Source organism: Idiotropiscis lumnitzeri, chromosome 6 (genome assembly GCF_059441095.1).
Source record: "Idiotropiscis lumnitzeri isolate Australia: NSW breed Sydney's pygmy pipehorse chromosome 6, RoL_Ilum_1.0, whole genome shotgun sequence".
NCBI classification, from domain to species: domain Eukaryota; kingdom Metazoa; phylum Chordata; class Actinopteri; order Syngnathiformes; family Syngnathidae; genus Idiotropiscis; species Idiotropiscis lumnitzeri.
The window spans coordinates 18,769,501-18,785,434 of NC_142396.1; the positions used below are offsets into that span (position 1 = coordinate 18,769,501).

The following is a 15,934-nucleotide window of genomic DNA, read 5'->3' on the forward strand; positions in this document are numbered from 1 at the left end:
CATCTGCTCCTGGTCCGACCCCTCTGTCAAATTTTAGAACCCATTGTGGCCCACCAATCAAAAAGTTTGCCCACCCCTCCTCTAAACCAACATTTCTTTTGGCAAACATTTCGAAGGGAACAGTTGCCTCCATATTTATTTATTTTTTTCCCCAAAACGTTACGTAGGGTTGTAACAATTCCTCTGTTTAATCGATGCGTCTGCCATGCAATCGCAACTGGACTAGTTCACATCGATGTTGGTCACACACACGATACGATATTTTATTGATCAGTTATTGTTCTATTGAATTAATATAATTCACAAAATAACTTTATACAAAAAATATCCCAGTACCGTATTCTTTATTTATTCAAGTTGGAATGGTATTATTAATCAACTTTTCTTTACTTTTCGTTCATACGTGTCAACCCCTTTGGCGCTGGGTATTTACGTCAAACACGCAACATGGCTCATGCTAGTGTCCTTTAATTCATTCCTACCCGTTGAGACGTCTTACAAATAGCCAGTGTGCTTGCGCACGGATGCTCACAATGAAAGGAGATCGTCTTGGCAAGAGGATTGCCGTTGTATAGTCTTGGCAAATGCAAACGGCACATCTCAAGCGGTGCCATGGCATCACAAACGGCAACAAAACTGAAGAATCAACAGGGGCGGCTGACGTGTAAGATAGTGGGACATCCATTATCTGTACCGCTTCTCCTCACTAGGGTCACGGGGGTGCTGGAGCCTATCCCAGCTGTCAATAGGCGGGGCACACCTTGAACTTGTTGCCAGCCAATTGCAAGGCACACAAAGACAACCATCCGGACTCTCACTCATACCTAGGGGCAATTTAGCGTGTCCAATAAACCTGCCATGTATGTTTTTGAAATGAGGGAGGAAACCGGAGTACCCGGAGAAAACCCATGCAGGCACGGGGAGAGCATGCAAACTCCACACAGGAAGGCCGGAAGCTGGAATCGAAGTCACGACTTCTGCACTGTGAGGCCATCGTGCTAACCAGTCGTCCACCGTGCCGCCCGGTAATGGGACAGACTGCCTTAAAGTTGAACTCTTTTACTTTCTAATCTCTACTTCCACCTGATGCCGAAAAAGGAAATAGCACACTCCTTCCTTCGTGTGCACCATGCACTTTCTAAATGAGAATATCTTCACTTTTTATCTCTGAAGTGGGGAAAAAAGGTCATTTGTGTGTCGCTTATCAAGCCCAAGTCCGACCTTAGTACTTTCTACCGCTCAAATTTTTGGCTGTGACTCTGATATCAACGAGAATGTGCAAGATGTCCGATCCGCAGAGAGCGCGGGAAATTGTAACTTGATTCTAGTCCGATTTTTTTTTTTTTTTCAGAGAGGCTTACAAGAATTCTCATTGTGGACAGCTAATGCGCTCACCTATGTCTAAAATTTGTGAGTCATAAATGTTCAAATGAAAAGACTATTGTAAAGATTTCGGGACAAAATACTGCAGTGCATCTTTAATTATTCGAAATCTCAATCATCAATCATCTCAGTATGTGCTCAAAGAATTACATGATGTGTATGTATTTTTTGTGCACAAATTGGTGCGTACGAACCGTTAGTAGGTGTGCCTCATTAAGAGCAAGCAGAGAAGTGTCTTGCTGCCAGACAACATGTAGATCAGCTGATATTTTTGTTCATTATTATTCCATTTCCGTTGTCAGGTAGGCGTTAGTTGGCATTTTCTTCGAGCTTGCACGACTGTCCTCTCATCTGAAATGAGAGCATAGTGCTTGCCGTGTGTATGTGTTAATATTAAAGTCAAGTTTCTTTTTATTCACAAGTCAAATTCTTGGAATTGGTTTTACATTTTATGTAATGTTTGGCATTTAATTTAATTGAAAAGTCCAAAAATAAGCCCACGGTCTAGTTTTGCTAAGTTTAGCAATCACTATACTGGTTTACGCCCGGAAAAAAAAACACATTCAGTTCATGTGTATTTAGAGGTACTGCTGTATCAAAATTAGTTGTCTTCACCCAGGTATTATAGGTTAGATGAGGTTAGACAGTTTGCTTAAAAAAATCCAATCCTTCTTCCGCAAATGTATCATAATATTTCAATATCTTTTATCTGATTTGATTTTGTCACACTTTCCCAAAAAAGTATTATGTTTCTCTTTCATAAATCTGCGAATCAAGTTGAATTAAAATGTGAGAAAAGTTCAGTGTTACCTGGAATGCTTCAATGTATTTTTTAAACTGTTATTTGTATCAAAAAAATAAATAAATCTCAGTCATCATTGGTAATATATTTTTCACTGTTGGCAGTTTAGTTTGGCAGTATGGATTTGTTTGAGATCAATTGTATTCAGAAAACTTTCAACATGCATTTTATTCTAATAGTTTGTAAGAAACAGATTGAGACTACAAGCAGTGCAGGTCCTCTTTTTGCTCAGCTTGTACGCAAAGTGGAAAGCCTGCAGGCTTCAATTCAAGCTTTGATGACAACGAAATTAACCAGTTTCTGTTGCTGTCACCTCTTGCTGAAGTATTATTTTTCTGTTGAGTCAGTCGGTTGTTTAACAACCTCTATTGAGCCAACAGACATATTTTTGTAGAATAAAGTCTCATGATGTGCAAAAGCAAAACAGTAAAGTATTGTGCACAGTTATTATGATCTTGGCTCATTAACGTACTTATTCTGATTCAAAATCTGGACCTGGATAATTGAATTTAAAGCAGAATTAATTTAGAACTAGACTATGTGCAATTTCTGGAGAAATTGCATGTGAATGCTGACTGATGTCATTTTCAGTCGACAGAAGTCACAAAATGGGATGGAAAAAAAGGGTGGATTTTGCTGCTTCACAAATGTATTAATCAGAAAGCCATGAATAGACTAATGGAGGCACATAGAATATTTTATTGCAAAGAAAGGTTTCGGGCGGACATCCCCTTTATGGTACACATGGAGCAGAGCAGCAAGGACCAGAATAATAATAATAATAATAATAATATAGCCTTTATTAGTCCCACAATGGGGAAATTCGAGATTCGAACCCAGGCCTCCTGGGGAGACTGGGTCCTGAACGCGGCGCCTTAGACCACTCGGCCATACAGAATATGACTAGAGGTAGGAGGTTGAACAATACTAAATTATATATTTTCTTCTCAGGTTATGTTTGAACTATTTTGTATGATTTATTGATCATGACTCACATTTATGTCTTAAAAAACAGCTATCGATTTTTTAACACCCGTCCCGTAGTTGCATACCTGAATTTCTCTTACTACAGTAATAAACTTGGATTGATGTTGACTTCTTCAGATTAAATCACAGATGACAATGGGAATAATCATTTATGACATTTGTGTCAATCACGGGTCATCTGCTCTCACCACTGCGTCAACATGCATGGTCAAGCTCCAAATCTTGCTACAGAGACAATGTGTACCATCACGTTGAATGCTGTAAGGAACACGTTTGAATGCTTTTTAAATAGGAATAACGTGTGACTGCCTTCAGCTTTCACACAATAAAGAAAGACGTGTACAAAGATTTTAAATAAACTTTTTCTGAGCAATCCAATAAAATTTCCACAGTATACCTGATGAACTCTCTGGCCTATTCCAGTAGGTCGAGGTGGTCGGAACTCATTGCAGTATGGCTTAAGGAGTTTATTTGTATTCAATAAAAAAAAAAGTCTGTATTTTTTTCATTTATTACAAATAACCAGAATCAAGTTCTACTCTTAAGCACTCTTAATGGAAAATATTGACACTATGCTTCAATGTAATTTACATGAACTCAGTTAACTTGGATTATTGTAACCCAATCGGTGTGATACAGAACCACACTGAAAAAGCCAGTGACACTGCTCACAGAAAATGATGAGATGCACCATGAACTCTGATCTTTGTTCTGAAGCGACTGCTTATCTTATAAAGTCCATTCATGGTCTACCACAAGTGAAGGTTGTAAACATCCTTCCTTTCTGGCAGATTAGGGTCAAACTGACATAACATACTTCAACTGTGGCCATTCCGTTTCATCTGCTACATTGGGACAATGCATAAGGAAGACATCAGGACGCGAGACATCTCACTCCATGACATGTGGCAACCCTCCATCTGTCTCACCAAAATTTTACTGAGCAAACATATTTTGAATGAATGGGTCAAACTGGGAGGGGGAGGCCAGAAAGTATGCCCATTTTCCATTGGGGTAAATGGAGATGAGAATCCTGGAAGAACTGGGAAAAAGCAAAATACGTAAAAAAAAAAAAATGAATATGCGTATGGTGAACTGCAAATGTGCAGGGGTCGACTGTATTTTTTACGTTGTAATATTACCTATCACCATTAGATGGCAGATGTCTTCGTTACGCTAACACTGGGCCTTAAACTGCCCTATAATTCAATGTGAATAGGCTTAATATTCTTTGGCGAGGTTGGAATGATATGCAGGACAAACAGTACCGCAGTAACATTGATTTTGAGTATGTTGATTTTTAGAAATAAAAATATACAAAATGAGTAATGGGGTTTTCATGTTCAGCAATTTCGCGTCATCCTTGAATGTTATACTTTATGTGAGAGCTCTTTGCACACACCAAAAAAATACAATATGTCCTTATTTTGTTGTTTTCCAAACCCTCTGTTGTTGGATTCGGAAAGGGGATTTTCTTTTTTTTTTACATCGATTGAAAAATGTATTGTCTGAAATTAAAAATATTAACGGCACATATTTTGCATGTATGCTCATATTTTGGCCATATTTAAAATTGTTTTTGTCATGCATCCGGTTAGGAAATGGGTGGTCCTATATGTCCCCCCACCAAGTAGCACTGATAAAAAATGTAATGCGTTGAAAAGTTGTTGTCGACAAGCTGTCATGCACCGAAATGTAGTTGGTGACGGGATGCGGCCGTCACATGCTGAAACCTAATTGTTGACAAGGGGGGGTTGCAGATGGCTGCTGGGGGTCAAAGAAAATTTTTCACTTGACTTCCACTTCAACCGTTTGCTGTTTTAGCAGAATGTGGTGCCACTTCTGGCAGATTTAGGGAAATATGCAACATCAATTAAACACAAAGTGTGAAGTAAACTTGACCCAGCATATTTTGAAAAATGAATCTATTTTAAAAATATTCACGTTAGTCTTTTTAACGCAAGTGTCCTCAATTCATAGTTAGACCCATAGCAACGCCCTAAACGAAAATGCTTTTGTTCGGGAAGCTCTGGTATTCTTCGGGAATTACGTCATTCGCAGAACGAAGAGTTGCCAGTCATTGTACTGGACTGTTGATTGCTCGAAGAGCTACTCGGCGCTGCGTGGCGATGCATTGTTCGCATTCTGGGAAGCATCTGTTTGAGTGGCCAAAACAAAAACAGGGCACGTAAATGGACGAATTTCGTTCTGGCAAAGAGAGGGAATTTCAAGCCAGTGTCAACGAGTGTTCTTTGCCACAAGCACTTTGAAGATCACTGTTTTCTCAACCGTTTTGATTATGATAAAGCGTTCGCAAAAAGGTGGGTGGGATTTACAATCCATTTTGAAAAGGTGTGGTGTGTTCCGTGTACTGTGCCAGCTTGTGTGACTGACGGCTGTGATGTATGTATGTGGATTGCCCATGCATTGAATAAGAACGGTGAGAAAGAAGGAAAAAAGTCGAGCGAGTGATGACTGTTGTGTGAACAAGGAGCCGAGGAGACCTGCGGGCAGGTGTTAAGTCGAGAGTTGAACAGCATGTGTGTATGTATACCTTAAATATCTAAACAATGACAATGTAGCAAACCAACCCACTATAACATGTGGTCTCTGTACTAGCAGACTAATCTTACCGTGTGTCATTTACAACATGACAGAGCATCAAATTTGAAAAAATAATGCAAAGCTAATAACCCCAGCCAAGATATCTTACCATTCTTCCAGTCTTTATGAGTCTAGTCTCCACTACAAGGGTGTCCTGCACGTGCATATCATCCTACTGGAGGCAGATTTGACAGCCGCACAATATTTTCGGTCTCCTGAACATCTGGCTCGTACATGTATGGTCCAACGAATATGATTGCAACAAGATCCTCTTCCTCCAACTCTTCGAATACCTGGATGCTCGCAGATACGTTTGAGATTTTGCTTTGTGAGTCAATTTTTGACTTGCTTAATACACTTTCTATGTTGAGCTCTGCCATAGTTGCCTTGGAATCACGTCACACTTCCGGGTTTGTCGTTCAGCAGAATCTCAGAATCAGAATGCCCTTAACCCTATTGCCATTTTACTCAGTATACAATGAGATTGGAGAGTTCCCCTATCCTGTGCAAATATAAAGAATAAAATAAAAATAAACTGAATCAATAAAAAAAAAAATAAAATAAAAGCGTTGAGAAAGATCACTGGGTGCCACATTATGCTGCACTTCAGAAGAATCTTTATTTTGTCAAATGTACCAAATAAAAAATATTTTTTTCATGCTTTATTATTTCTATTACGTGTAATTACTTTGTGACACAAAAATATTTAATTTGGCATTTTCCGAACTTACTTCACTCTAAGTCTTTAACAATGAGACTAATCACTATTGCTCATCACTTTCATGTAATAGAGCCATGGGCCTAATGATTATAACCAAGTAACTAAAAGGAATTGCGCTGGAGAGCTTTTGAATCGATTAAGTATAAATGATATATCGATGAAGTCATTTGTTGAGTTAGTCGGCTGTCACCAGCTGACATTTCACTTGGACACGTCCTCTCCTCCCCCTAACCCGACCCAACATTCCACACATGCGAGGAAGCAACAGCTAGCAGCAGCCCCCACGTCTGTCAGCCACACGGCGTATTACCATGCAGAAGTTTCGAAACGTCGATTTTTCGCCCTGAGCAGACTCAAAAGTAACGTTCGACGAAACCTGGGACGTCTCGGGAAACCACGGATCATGGCCGGCCTCGGAAAGTGCTAGTTATTTGTTGTTATTTGGAGCTTCAAATGTGCAAAAAGTCAGTGAGCTGTACTCGACGTCGAACAAGATGGCAGCAGTAGCAGTAGCAGCAACACCAATGCAGGGTTTGACGATGGCTTTGCTACTCGCTGCTCGCCTCTTTGACGCGATGACTCATTTGGTTTACGGGTCTTACTGAAGGTAAGTCGTCTTAGAAAATCAAACTTTTTTTTGGATTGAATGATCTTCTTCTGTTGTGTGTGTTGGCTGGTGCACCGAAATGACTTCGCCCATTGCTGACTTGTTTGCTAACAGATGAGCTAGCCAACTTCGCTGTGTTCGTGTTCGCAGGCTAGCTTTGACACGAACCACTGGCTGTCATTTAAAAACAGCTAATTAAATACACTTGAACGTTTATTTGTTTTGGTTGCTTTGAGCTGACAAACTTGTTGATGCGAAAATGATTGCGAACTAACTTGTGAATGAGCTGTAAAGAAAGGGGTTCGTATTATGCAACGCGAGCTGCTCGCGTAACACAAAGTACAGTACATGCGTACTAATTAGTTTAATCTGTTTTGTTTTTAAACCATTGAAGTAACACTCATACTCGAGTGTACTGTCACTTAATTATAACATGGCTTTCAACAGGTGTCCAGACTGTTGCTGCCCTTCCCCCAAACACACAAACGCCAACACCACCCCTCCCATATGGGTACTGTGTCCCAGATTGATCACTAACAAACTGCGTGGACAGCTTGTATTCTTTGACAAGTGTTCCTTTCTGCAAGTACCCACGTGGCTCTCCATTTCAGGCATGGGTCTAGTCACCAAGCTGTGGGGTATCAGCTACCTCTTAAGCAGATGGCGGATATACATATGTGTTCGCAGTGTCTTTGCATGTGTGAGCCAGGCAATAAGCAAATGCCCCTCAAAGTTCTGATGGACATGGCCACGTGGCAAGGACGCACAAGGTGAAATAGTTGCTCCTGAGAAGCTACATGGTGGAGGCGAGGCCTTTTTGCATTACTGCTTGCTTAGTCTCTTGCACCAGGTCACTATTTATACTTTGCCAGACCTGCAGCTGTGGGTGTTAAATGTGGATGTAGTTAAAAATAAGTTGCTACCATCATGGAAGCACTGTATTTTATTTTTCATTTGTGTGTAGCTTCCTGTGCACAGATTTATATATAAAGTGAAACCTTCAAAGTTGAGCACGATCTGTCCCGTGAAGCTGGTCAACTCATTTGTTCAGATTTAAAACAGAATTTGACAGTGAGATAAATGACACTTGTAATAATTCATGCCAGTTTAGAGCATGCACATCCTAGAACCCCTACTATACCGTACCTGTAATTTTTTAAATTATTTTATGTGCTCTTGTGTGCCAACATTTGAGATTCATATGCTCATGTCATCATGTGGTGATATAATTTATTTGAGGTCAGTATTATATTTTAAGTGAGCGCTTAATGAGCCTTAAAAAAAGTAGAGGATAAATTCTACACATGTGTGCAAATGCTAACTTTTTGTGTTATGGAAAAAAAGAGAGTGAAATAAAAAAATGTCACATTTTTTTCCCACTATTAATGTGACCCATGAGGTGTGCAATTCAGTGGGGGTGAAAAGGAAATGTTTTAGAGAGGGAAGTGGAGAGGAAAAAAAACAACTCCTGCACTAAATGCGGTTGCTCAAGTGTCCGTCCACACAGCCTCTGTTGCTTGGGGGTGTTGCTGTGTTCACATTCAAACTCATGTTTAATGGGCCAAGCACACAACATTTTGGTAGTTGCGTCTTACAGCACAAGCCATGGAGGAGGGTCCGACAGAGAGCATCACACTACAGTTGCACAGGGATCATATTGTTCAAAGTTTTCCATCCAGAGAAGTGTTAAAAAAAGTAGGCATTACATTTACAATGGAACACAGTGAAGACGGTCAACATCATGTTGAGAAAATATCGCATAACAATGACAGTAGAAAGAACTGGATATCTGTCTAAAATCAAAACTATGCGAAAAAAATGGTCAGTGGCTGTGAACAGGTCAGCAGCAAACTTAACGGAGCTGCAGGAATTTCTGGTGAGTACTGGCTGTTTTGTACATGTGACTAATGCATTTGGTCCAAACTTGAATCTGGTCCAATACCTGTGGTGTGATCTAAAGACCTCTGTGCACAGATGACCTCGCAGTCTGACAGCTCTAAAGCTGTTTTGGCAAAACGAATGTAGGCAAGTATTGCCACACTGGTCCTGCCTAAAAAACAATGCTGTGATTAAAAAACAACAACAACATAGTTTTAGTTTGAGAGTGTGCAAATTTATGCAACCTGGTTATTGTATGTTTTTTTCTCCTTTTAAAGAAAACAGTTTGTTTTTCAATTGAAGTATACCGGTTATTATAATTCACACGTTTTGAAATGATTCATCTTGTTCCCGTTTCTTGCATTTCTAAAATGCGGCTTTTGTTCGTGGGTATTATGACTTTTGAGAACCAGTATGGCTGCCGTAATTTTGTGACAAAACATTAAAACCTGTATGAAAAAGAAAAAAAAAAAAAAAGATTTTGGTCAGGTGTTTTTTGAAGCATGTCCAATCTGCCTGTCTGGGCCTGTGTGAGAGGTTCTACCAGATGGGAACGCTACTGGCTCCCCACAGGCATTTCTTTTCATACAAAACTGTTTGTGCGTGATGATTTTACATAATCTGCTGTGAGAGTCCCTTTTTTTTCTGTTTTGTTCATAGCTGCACTTTTCCGTGATTAAACCTCCCCGTTTTGAATAAATAGGTCAAGACAATGCACAGTATAAAAGGAAGGATAACTTGCAGACACACCTTTGACATGCCAGTAATTTGTGGTTGCTACATATTTATCTCTGAAAAGCAGTGAAATTGTATTCAGTTACTTCATGAAAGGTTATAACGGTCACATTTGACTAAAATATTCATGGCTTGGACAGTCGCCTTCCACACAGCATTGCAACTGCTGTGTAAGTAAAAAAAAAAAAACATCTGGATGGGCTCCAGCACATGCGTGACCCTCGTGAGGAGAAGCGACTTAGCTATTGGATGGATGGGTAGACTTTTTTTTTTTGGATTGGTCTTCAAGTTGTTGACATTTGAAGTCTATTTTGATTAAATTTATGTCATACACAGCCATATGGTGTCGCGTTTCCCTGCATCCTGCTTGCTGTGCTGTTTCGCTCGGTGTGAAACTGACCCGCGACATTACAACAGGCTTTCCTCATCTCCTATTACAGTACGCTAGTTCCCCTTTCCTCTGAGTGATGGCTCAGTCTTTTAGACTGAGTGAGTGTGTGTGTGTGTAATTACAGCACTTTTGATAAATGATGTTTTTGAACATCACCTTTTAAAACAATTAAAACACTGTAATTATGGATAAAAGAATGGGGAGGAAGTCACACTAATGCACAAAATTAAAAAATAGTGGTATAATTACAATCGTAGTAAAATAACTAGTTTTTAGTCTTCCAATACATTGAAACTAACAACATCCGAGGGTTAAAACCTCTTGCTTTCTTTGTAACCACCTCTGTCCTTGTTCCTCAATTTCCGTGTTGGCTCCTCCAGTTACGAATACTGTCGACCAGTGTGCAAGTGGGAAGCGCCGAGACATTCTAGAAGCGACTTTTCTGGCCTCAGTCCTGCAAGATTTGCTCTGCCCCTCACCTGCAACACATTTGTTGTGAACTAAAAATGACAGGTTCCTATTTTACAATTGTGGCAGGAAAACGTTAATGAATTGAACGGCAGCTTCTGTTTAAATGTACGTTTTATGAAATGCAAAAGCAGTGTGAAATCAACAAAAACTTTGGGGACATATTTGTTTTGTTGATGTTGCTTAATTCATTTGAAAATATTCCATCCTCATTACAGACTTGGTACATGGAAACCATGCAATTAAAATTAATTTTAGGAATAAATATGGCCTAAATAAAAAAACACTGCTGAATGTGCATATTTAAACTAAAATAATCAAGTAATTACAAAAATAAATGATGACCTATCATGTTTGACTTTTGCTCCGTTTTATGTCACTGTCCTGGATCTTAAAACTTCAGCAAAGGAAACATCAGAGGTTCGTTTCTCCATCATAGCTCCATGGAGCCGCCTTAATGCTTGCTTCTCAATGCGCATGTAAGACAGTTAAGACCCTTGATAAATACAGCTACATGAGAAAAACTTTGCTGGTTTCATATCTCTATCATATCTTTGATTTCTGGCATCATAGAAAGAACATACAAAAATGCAGATAGGTGATTTTTGCAGTATGGCTTATGGGCTCCTCCGCAGGGGAGGAGGGGGCGAACATGCACACACCCGTGTACAAAATTGTTCGTAACCCTCTGTTAATTACAAATAAGTAAATAATAATAAAATACACATAATGAAGAAAAAAAATAACATCAACACAGCAAATGTTTTTTTTGTTAATTGTGGTCCGACAGAATTGCTTATTTAAAAAAAAAAAAAAAAAAAAAGACCACAGGGACATGTTCAATTAAGGTGTGTCCTCTAATTAGCATCGCAGTTGTCTTTAAACTTGTAAGCAGTCAGTTGGCGTTTTTAAAGGGTGACAAGTTGTAAGTGATGTGTGGTGACATGGTGTGTGTCACACTTATCATGCAAAGGAGATGGGTGTAACGGGAGATTAGAAAGAAATTTATAGACAAGAATGTTGAAGATAAAAGCTATAATACAATCTCCCCGACGCTTGGTGTTCCCGTGACAACAATTTCCCATATTCATAAAATTAGGGCCCACTGAACTGGCACTAACCTCCCTGGATGTGGCTGCAGGAGGAAAATTGATGACAAATTGAAGAACCGGACAATATGAATGGTTCCAAAAGAGGTCCAGAACAACCCCCAAATAAATTGAATGTGAACTCCAAGGTCAAGGTACATCAATGTCAGATCGCACCATCCGTCACTGTTGAGGCAAACTGGATGTTATGGGAGATGACCAAGGAGGACACCACTGTTGAAAAGAAATCAGAGAATGAGTCGTAATAAATCATGAAGCGATTAGATTGTCACAGTGCATGTGGACAAGCCACAAGGCTTCTGGCACAATAGACGGGTTAACGTGGAGCCATGTTTTCTAAATAGAATCGATCCAAATGAAATAAAAATGTTCGGTTGGATTAAAAAGACCAAATACAAATGGAATTGTATTCAGATTCGAAGGGGGGCTTTCCTCCTTTTGCCAATCCGAATGGGTGTCATGTAAACGGTTCAATCAGAATAGCTAAGCTCCATCCGGCCAAGTAATGTTTCTGCTAGTTGTTGTGGGGGTGTGGTGCTATAAAAGTACACTTTAGTCAAGAAATTTTGAATTCAGCAGGCACATTTTTCTCTGGGCACAACGATTCCAGTTTTAAAATACTCACATCCTTCAGTTTTTGTGGTGTTTTTTTTTATCTGTTGGTGTTGTGAATACGCCTTTGAGATTTCTTGAAGTTGTTGTTGTTGTTGTTGTTGATGACCTCGCCCGGCTGGCGGCTTTAAGTGGCGGCCACCCGAGGTATCGGATGCAGGATGTGAGGACAAAGGAGCCGTGCCTTTTCCTTTTTAACTGTGTTCATACTTTCAGTGCTGGATACGATTATTGTGTGGTCTTAACATTGGATTACAGTACAAATGGACGAGTCGACGAGCACTTTTAACATCCCGCAGAAGGTCATGTGACCAGCGGGATCTGCATGAATTGCTTGCTTGGTCTGGCAGACTCTCTAAGCGCCGGATGTCATGTAAACAAAAGCGGGACGACGGAGCTAAACTAGTAGCCACGCAAGCCGCCTTCAAGCCTCTGCGGGTGATTTGGAACAAGCGCTTGCGCGGTGTTAGTGACTGTTGCATTTTATTAATTACTTAAACCTGGCTACATGCTCATATTCTCCAGGCTTCAATGCTACTGTACTTAAGGCTAACCGCAGCACAAAGTGAACTTCTAGTATTGAACGTCTAGTATTGCGCAGACGACATCAACCTTTATTTTTGTGTCTGTAGATGACTTCAACCTTTATTTTTGTGTCTGTGGCTATCCCTTCACTTGCAAGTGTCCAACCCTGAAATAGTAGTGCATTTATTTAAAAATACACATGTGCTCGGGTATATTCAATGTGCATTGTTGAAAAGTCAGTGTTAAGTAAACAACTGTGAGTGATTTATATTTTGAAGCATTAAATATACAGAAAAACAATCCCATGCACAATTCTGTTGAAATGTTCATGACAGAATTTTAACTTAGAAAAATGAACAAATTGTTTCGGAAGTGAATTCCTGTAAGTTGCCAGCTCTGGGTATATGATTCAGCCATACATTTTCTAAATTTAGCGCTAAGTTTTAATGAATAGGTCATATATTCTCATTCCTACAGTTGCTTACTATTTTTATTTTAATAGTGCAACTTGATTAAGTCTCTTCTAATAATTCTGACAAAAAGCAAATTAAAGCATCTATCATTCTTGCTGATATCGTATCGGACATTACTCCAAACAGCAATATCTGTATTGGATCGAAAGTGAAACATGTTTTATCGGGACAACCCTAGTATAGAGTACCTACATTTGATTTGTGGATGAATGTTTAAAATAAATAAATAAATCTTGCACATTTGTTTTGAAAACCCTTAATAAAACTAAAAAAAACTAAACTAAAAAGTATATTTGAAGAAACTAAAATGAATGAAAACTAACAAAGCTGCCCTGAAAACTAAAACCATCTACATTTAAAAAATCTCAAAACCAAATAAAAACCAACTCTATTGAAAGTTCAAAATCTACAAATCTATGCTGTGTAATCTGCCTCTGATTCGAAGACATTTTTTTTTAGTCGCAGGCCTTCTTCTCAGTTTACAGAAGTGTTTCCCCCCAAAATGTGATTGCTGGTCTTAATGTGACTGATTTTTGTTTACTTTTCTCTTCAGGTATGGCCTTGCAAGTCTTGATTCAGCCATCACGCATGCACTCAGCTCAAACAAGTGCCTTAGGAAGCAGTAACAGCAAGCAGACAGGGGAAACCCACCGCAGTAATAACACCACCAGAGCCTTTGCCATACCACCCCCAGCTAAAACGTATGTGATTGGAGTCAACTACGGAATCGCCTACCCCAACAACGTATTGCCATCCACAGTTGATGACTTTGAGAGACTGCACTGGGCAACAGCAGTTGAAGCAAGTGAGGAAAGGAGGCCTTGTCCATTGGGATTGCGCACTGTGGAGAGGAGAGGAAAAGGCCTTGTTGGGATCAAAGATCAGAGGTCTCATTGTGCGAGCAAAGGACCACAGGAAAGGAGACTATTTGAAGAGGAAAGGGGCACAAACGAAGACGGTGGGGGGCATGTAAACCTCGACTCAGGTGTGACCCAGAGATGCAAACAGAAGAGAGGTGAAGTTGTAGAACTACGGCAGGAAAACAGCTGTGTTGGAACCATGCAGATAGTGGATGAGGAAGCGGATGTACCTTCACTGCCTGCTTCCAGTACAATGTTGCAAACAGGGAATCACAATGTCCCTAAAGTAGGCGGCAAGTGTGGGGAATCAACTGGCGTCGGAAATGAATCGAATGGGACGAAAATCAGGTCTAACGTCACTACTGAGGCGATGGCTACCACAAACAGATCAGGAACAGGAGATGGTGACTATCAGTTAGTTCAGCATGAGGTTCTCTGCTCATCGAAACACAGCTATGAGGTGTTGGAGTTCCTTGGACGAGGCACCTTTGGCCAGGTGGTGAAGTGCTGGAAGAGAGGAACTAATGAAGTGGTGGCTGTCAAAATTCTGAAGAACCACCCATCATATGCACGTCAGGGACAAATTGAGGTGAGAATTCATTTTAAGTTGCAATGTTATTTGGGCCATTAAAGAGAAATGTAGGTCAAATTTTGGCGACTTGGTGAAAACGTGCCTGTGTGGGTTTTCTCCAGGTACTCTGGTTTCCTCACACATTCCAAAAACATGCATGTTAGTTTAATTGAACACTCTAAAATTGTCCCAAGGTGTGTTTGTGAGCGTGAATTGTTGTTTGTCTCTGTGTGTCCTGCGATTGGCTGGCAACCAGTCCAGGGTGTACCCCGCCTACTGCCCGAAGACAGCTGGGATAGGCTCCAGCACCCCACAACACTTGTGAGGAGAAGCGCCTTAGATAATGGATGGATGGATGGATGTCAAATTTAGTTTTTTAAATTTCTTCATGTGAACTTAATGTGCCATTTTGTTAACAGGTGGAGATCCTTGCTCGTTTGAGCAGTGAGAACGCAGATGAACACAATGTGGTGCGCGCTCTGGAATGCTTTCAGCACCGGAGTCACACCTGTCTTGTGTTTGAGATGCTGGAACAAAACCTTTACGACTTCCTTAAGCTGAACAAGTTCAGCCCACTGCCACTCAAAATTATCCGGCCTATACTGTTGCAGGTAATGCGGACCAAATTAACTTTAGTGCTGAAAGCCATTTTAAAAGAATCCTATCACAGGCTGGAATTCAAAGTAAAAGTTGGTACATCGTTTTTATAGGTAGCGACAGCGTTAAAGAAACTGAAATCCCTGGGTTTGATTCATGCTGACCTGAAGCCTGAGAACATCATGCTGATCGACCCGTCCAGGCAACCATACAGAGTAAAGGTTATTGACTTTGGCTCCGCCAGTCATGTCTCGAAGGCTGTCTGCTCCACCTATCTGCAGTCCAGATACTACAGGTGAGGCCATGCACTTTTATTCAACGCTGTTAATTTAATGTCAGTTGTTAAGTATTTACTTATTTTTTTAAATTTTATTATTATTATTATTTTATTAATATGGGCAACAACATAATCCAGCAGTACACAGAGATTGCCAAAAGAAAAAAATAGCTATATACCGCATATGTTTTATACCACGTAACATCGCAATACAGCTGGAAACGGCGGAAATTAACAAAGCCAGTGCTAGTTGTTGCAGGAACCTAACATGAAGCTTGCATTGTGTAACAATGATATTGCGCTGCAGTAAAATATTGAAATATGGAAAGCGGAG

General features: G+C 40.1%; 2 protein-coding genes across 4 annotated transcripts in view; one reads left to right on the top strand and one right to left on the bottom strand.

Annotated features, from left to right (window-relative positions):
* The window catches only part of ccdc73 (coiled-coil domain containing 73), a 51,619-nt gene extending 45,630 nt beyond the window's left edge, over positions 1-5,989 (bottom strand). For both annotated transcript variants that reach the window (XM_088299490.1, XM_088299489.1), the window contains exon 1: positions 5,886-5,989. The gene's annotated coding sequence lies outside the window, so the exon portion shown is untranslated. The remainder of the gene's footprint in view (positions 1-5,885) is intronic.
* Positions 5,990-6,758: 769 nt separating this feature from the next.
* The window catches only part of hipk3a (homeodomain interacting protein kinase 3a), a 37,552-nt gene continuing 28,376 nt past the window's right edge, over positions 6,759-15,934 (top strand). The window contains exons 1-4 of one of the 2 annotated variants that reach the window (XM_088298517.1): positions 6,759-7,104; positions 13,849-14,744; positions 15,146-15,337; positions 15,437-15,618. In XM_088298517.1, coding sequence (XP_088154643.1) covers positions 13,851-14,744; positions 15,146-15,337; positions 15,437-15,618 — 1,268 coding nt within the window. In that variant the 5' untranslated portion in view covers positions 6,759-7,104; positions 13,849-13,850. Of the gene's footprint in view, positions 7,105-8,729; positions 8,981-13,848; positions 14,745-15,145; positions 15,338-15,436; positions 15,619-15,934 lie in introns of those variants that run through there. The other variant, XM_088298515.1, reaches the window with a different exon arrangement.